The sequence below is a fragment of the Cherax quadricarinatus genome, unplaced genomic scaffold (genome assembly GCF_038502225.1).
Source record: "Cherax quadricarinatus isolate ZL_2023a unplaced genomic scaffold, ASM3850222v1 Contig6182, whole genome shotgun sequence".
Classification (NCBI taxonomy): domain Eukaryota; kingdom Metazoa; phylum Arthropoda; class Malacostraca; order Decapoda; family Parastacidae; genus Cherax; species Cherax quadricarinatus.
This window is the reverse complement of record NW_027201208.1, coordinates 5,676-11,807: the sequence shown is the minus strand read 5'-3', so window position 1 is coordinate 11,807 and position 6,132 is coordinate 5,676. Positions and strand designations below refer to the sequence as shown.

Below are 6,132 nucleotides of genomic sequence, written 5' to 3'. Positions count from 1 at the left end.
CAGGCTCACCAAAACTAGACAGTTGAAAACTGGAGAAACATCACCTGATCTGACAAAATCGCTATTTCTGCTGACATGTAAATGGTAGGGTCAGAATCTGGTGTAAACATTTGGGATGTGATGGAACGGTAGATTCACAGAATGAATGTGTTGCCGACAAATTTGTAGCAACTGCATTGTGCTATCATGTTAAAATTGACCTGAATCTCTAAGGAATATTTCCAGCACTTTGTTGAATTCATGCCACGAAGAATTCAGGCTGTTCTGGAGGCAAAGAGAGCCCCTACCCAGTACTATAAGGCTGTACCTAATAAAGTGGCCACTGAGTAAATGAACACACACACACACACACACACACACACACACACACACACACACACACACACACACACACACACACACACAGATCTCTGTATTAGATAACGCTCTGGTGGGTGAAATTTTTTTTCAACTAAAGATACCCAAATGTTGCATATATTTCTTATTTATAAGTTGTACAAATTATGTACATTGGATGTTACAGCCAGGATAAAAAGTGCAGTTAAAATTACCATGTTTTTCTTGTCAGTCCAATATTAATTTCATTAGATAAATACCTTCCAGAATGTAACTATTTATATGTCATATAAATAACAGCCATGACTATGATATTTATGAGTTAAGTCCAATCTGGAAGGTGAGTAGATTTTATTCAGTATTTCCCACACAACTTTTCCTTAAAATATTCATAAGTATCTATCCAAAATTTGTCTATTTCATCATACCTCTTACCCTGGAAATATAAACACAAATGCAGTATAATGTGATCCTTTATTGACTACGTTTCGCCCACACAGTGGGCTTTTTCAAGTCACAAACAGTTCTGTTTGTGACTTGAAAAAGCCCAGTGTGTGGGCGAAACGTAGTCAATAAAGGATCACATTATACTGCATTTGTGTTTATATTTCCATTGTGTCGGTATTTTATACCATTTATTTCCACCTCTTACCCTAATAAAAAAAAAAAGATTTCCTATATGTTTGTAGCTGCAACTGAGACCCTCAGTTGGATATATACAACCTCCCTGAAGTAATTATGAATGATCCTACTTTCATTAACTTGTTCTACCGCAGGCGAAAGCCGTGGCAGAAGCTGCAAAGAATTATTATAAAGCTGAAGCTTGGAAAGAGTTCGGTGACGCTGCCATTTTGAGCATGTATCTCGACACAATTCCACAGGTTGGTGTGCTATTTAATATATATACATACCCGCACTGCGCTATTTTGAGAAAACTTCCTCTCACTCCTTCAGTTGCAGCCTTGCAACATTACATAGCTCCTGATGACGCACTGAGAAGTGTGAAAGTACTTGAGTTAAAGATTTCCACCCCCTGTGACTTGTCTTACATAGTTAAGATCGCCTGTCTGCGATATATATATATATATATATATATATATATATATATATATATATATATATATATATATATATATATATATATATATATATGCAATAAGATCACAGTATATATATATATATATATATATATATATATATATATATATATATATATATATATATATATATATATATATATATATATATATATATATATATATATATATATTATATATATTATATATATATTATATATATATATTATATATATATATATATATATATATATATATATATATACATATATATACATATATATATATATATATATATATATATATATATATATATATATATACATATATATATATATATATATATATATATATATATATATATATATATATATATATATATATATATATATATATATATATACACACACACACAGGGAGAAGACTTGGGACTCATCCTCAATCCCTCCAAGTGCGAAATCATCACAGCGAACCAGGAAACAATTAATGCTGTGCGAAGAATCCTCCTGGAAGTCTCTACTACCACTCCTTCCAACAGTACCCTCTTGGGGGCACTGCTGGGTCACCAGGCCATCGACACTGTCCTCAGGGACAAATTGAATGACCTGATGAGAATGGAGGAGAGAATAAGCGATCTTGATGCCCATGATGCTCTGTATCTCCTCACAAGGTGTCTTACTATGCCAAGACTCACTTCTTGAGGTGTGCACCCTCTTTTGACAACCCAACACTCGATGAATATGACGCACACCTGAGATCAACTTTTAAGAAGGCACTGAACCTGTCACTAGAGGATGAGCAATGGGATCAGGCAACCCTCCCAGTGCGACTGGGAGGTATAGGGGTGCGTAAAGCAAAGCACGTTGCTTTACCTGCTTTTCTGTCTTCGTGTTTGGCTTCCAGTGCATTAGTCAAGAAGATAGTACCCGAGCGCTTGAGAGACGTGGTAGGAGCTCAAGACCCCAGGTTTACTGAAGCAGCGATTCGGTGGGACACCCTTACAGACTCCTCCAGTAGACCAGCTCCTCCCAAACAGCACAAACAGTCCCACTGGGACAAACCGATCATGGAAAAAATCGCCAACACAATGCTCTCCAATGCTTCAGGAAAGGACAAAGCTCGTCTCCTGGGAGTGAAGGCACCACACTCAGGAGATTTCCTGTTAGCTGTTCCCAATTCCTCCCTGGGCACCCGTCTCGGCCCACAGGCCATTCGGATTGGTGTTGCTCTTCGCCTAGCCGCCCCCATCCTCACCGAACATAGGTGTATTTGCGGCAGGGCGACAGCTGATCAATTCGGACTTCATGGTCTTGTGTGTCACACAGCAGAAGGGAAGTATGCCAGACATGAGGAGGTCAATGACATCATAAAGAGAAGCCTCGCCACAGCCCGTTGCCCAGCTCAACGGGAACCACAAGTACAGAGGTCTGATGGAAGTCAAAAGCGTCCTGATGGAGCCACTATGCTACCCTGGAAGGATGGAAAGCAGATTGCCTGGGACTACACCTGTGCTGCCACGTTGGCAGACACCTACTTGCCATACTCTGTAATGGAAGGGGGTGGAGCTGCCAGTCACAAGGAGACCCAGAAGATCCGAAAATATGAAGACCTTCCCCCTTGCTATAACTTCATTCCAATAGGGTCGGAGACCCTTGGAGCATGGGGCAAGTGTGTTCTAAAGTTCCTCAAAGAGCTGGGTGAAAAGCTCATCATAGAAACCAAGGACCACAGGGCGACCAGCTTTCTCTTTCAGAGACTCGGTGTTGCGATCCAGAGAGGAAATGCCTGCAGCATTCTGGGCATGCGGCCCGCCGCAGGGGAGCTGGACGAAGTATTCGAGATGTAGCTATGAGTTACCTATGTTGTTTTACTTTCTGTTGTATTTTTGTGAATGTTTGGCCAATGTATTTTTGTTTTTAAATAAAACATACTTGAAATATGTGTATATATATATATATATATATATATATATATATATATATATATATATATACACATATATATATATATATATATATATATATATATATATATATATATATATATATATATAATATATATATAATATATATATATATATATATATATATATATATATATATATATATATATATATATATATATATATATATATATATATATATATATTTAAATAACATAGGGAGGTACCACCTCTAGAACTGTCATGGGGACCCTCATCCTCAGAGAAAAGAATAAACTTGCTTCAGGGAAAACTCAAGGTTTTCCCTGAAGCTGTTTGAGAATTTTCTCCTACCACCCCCTATATTTCAAGTATGTTTTATTTAAAGACAAAAATACATTGGCCAAACATTCACAAAGCGCTTGGAATTTCACTATTTTCACTGCAGACTTTTTTTTCTTTTATAACTGTTCTCATTGTCACTCAAATAAAAAATCTGTCATTGTAATGTGGCTTAAAATCCTCTCATAATTTACAGTTTTCAAAGTAATCTTTCATGGGTAACTATCAAAATCTTGTTTAAAGTCTTAGATAAATGCAGTCTTCTTCCTTCACTCTGTTATAATAACATATCAAATTTGATATACAAGAATGTGCAGACAGAAAACCAAATTACTTATTAGTTTATTTTTCTCTAAGTGCTGAATCCACTTTTCTCTAATGCCCTTTTCTAATAAATTCACACCAGCACTTGCCACTGGAACAGATCTATAGTTTAAAAGGTCTTCCTCGTCACTATTTTTTTAAAGATAGGCACAGTGTGTGCCATCTTCCATAGGTTGCTAATTCGCCTTGCTGTAGTGCAATGAAATCTTAAACTTTCCAGAAGTAGATGGCATAATTCCTCTGCGTATTTTTTCAGACCAGAGGTACTATCCCATCTGGTCCTGTAGCTTTTTTTCTTGTGATCATCTAGTAACAATTTCTTAACTTCTTCTTGGGTTATTTCAGTATCCTCTAATTCAGTTGTCTGTTCGTGAAAGATTTCTTGTTTGTCAACACTTTCTGAAACTCTTGTCACCTCACACATTGCCTCCTCTTCCTCAGTGATTTTTGCCAATGTTATTTGTTCTTTGTATTTTACCCTTAACATTTAGTTCATGTGTCACGACCTTACTCTATACTATTTTCTTTTCAGAATTTCTTTCTTCCTATTTCCTCACATTTTTTTTTTTGTGTCTAGGTCAGGTTAAAACAAATTCAATAAATTTGATAAATGATATCTGGCTTAGGCCAGAAGGTTTACTGCAATAAACCTTCGGAATAAAGACGCAAATTCAACTCTTAAGACATATATTAAGAGACGTTTCGCCCACTGGGGGAAGGAGTAGTTGTAGTCTTATGACTGGACTGGAAAAAGTAACCAGTGCGCAAAATATTACCCGATATATACATTATATTGTAAATAGATTCTGTTTTATATTACGGATTGCTAATGTTATACCTGTGCCTGAGACGATCTATTCTCAGATTGTGTTCTTAACAGCGTTTAATAAGGTGTTTCTCTCTACAGATGGTGCATAATGTAAGCAGCTTGCTATCAAAGACAAAAAGTGTAAAGATGGTGTCCACGGGAGACGCACCTCTGGGAGCACTTAAAATGACTCAGGAAGTCGTCAGTATCGCCAACAGTGTTCCTGAAATGGTCAAAAATATAACTGGGATTGACCTGTCAACTGTGAAAGATGTCAAGTCGGCAACTCAGAATGATCGTAGAAATACTCTAAAAAAATGGTGTCATTAAAATCTGGTTTTATAATTAAGTGGATGTGATACTCGGAGTATACCTAGAGAGGGTTTTTGGGGGTCAACGCCCCCGTGACCAGGTCTCTAGGTGGATCAGGGCCTGATCAACCAGGCTGTTATTGATAGCTTTAATGTCTCTCATACCCATCATGTGGATGGTATAGTCATTAAATTACAGAGGCACATATTTTTTGGAAGTTTTAAACCCATAATCAGGTGGATTTTAATGTGAAGAGAAAAACTATCAGTCGTATCAGAAACAATGAAACAGAGAAAGTACCTATCAGTCACGTCAGAAAATAAGTGAATTACAGAAAGTACCGGTCAGTCAAGTGAATCGGAGAATATATATATATATATATATATATATATATATATATATATATATATATATATATATATATATATATATATATATATATATATATATTTGTCCAGTTATAATCACCATCATATGACTGTAAACAAAGGTTAGTAACGGTGCCCCTTGCCCTGATTGTTAAGGGTCTCACTTCACACGGCGAGGGTCTGCGTTCAATTCCCAGCTAGTGTTTCTTTACACCGGTTGTCTATGTTCACCCATCAGTAATAATGGGTACCTGGGTGTTAGTGGACTGGTGTGGGTCGCATCCTGGGACGAAACTGACCTAATTTGTGGGAAGTGCTCAGCATAACAAGGAGCTTTCTATATAGTAGTATGTTGTTGATACCAGCTATGGTCTGTATACCTTGTACAGGTACTTGTAGTAAATAAAGATATTGTTATTATTATTATTATTATTATTATTATTATTAACCTCTCCCTCCTTAAAGACTGTTTGATGGATACATAAGACACATTTGTAACATTTAGGTATCATTCTTACAGAGATGTTTCACCTGTACAACAAACTGTTTTCAGTATGTTAGCCACCTCTGTATTCGACTGAAGAAACCTGGTGCGCAGGCGAAATATCTCAGTAATAAAGATATCTAACTGTCGCACAGGCGTCT

At 36.6% G+C, this 6,132-nt stretch overlaps 1 protein-coding gene across 1 annotated transcript; it reads left to right on the top strand.

Moving 5' to 3' along the window:
- Positions 1-1,112: 1,112 nt before the first annotated feature.
- On the top strand, positions 1,113-5,916 carry LOC138852271 (flotillin-1-like; the record flags this gene model as incomplete). Its single annotated transcript, XM_070082029.1, is given in 2 exon segments — positions 1,113-1,217; positions 4,907-5,916. Coding segments are annotated over 2 exon segments (255 nt in total). The 3' UTR covers positions 5,138-5,916.
- Between the last annotated feature and the right edge of the window lie 216 nt (positions 5,917-6,132).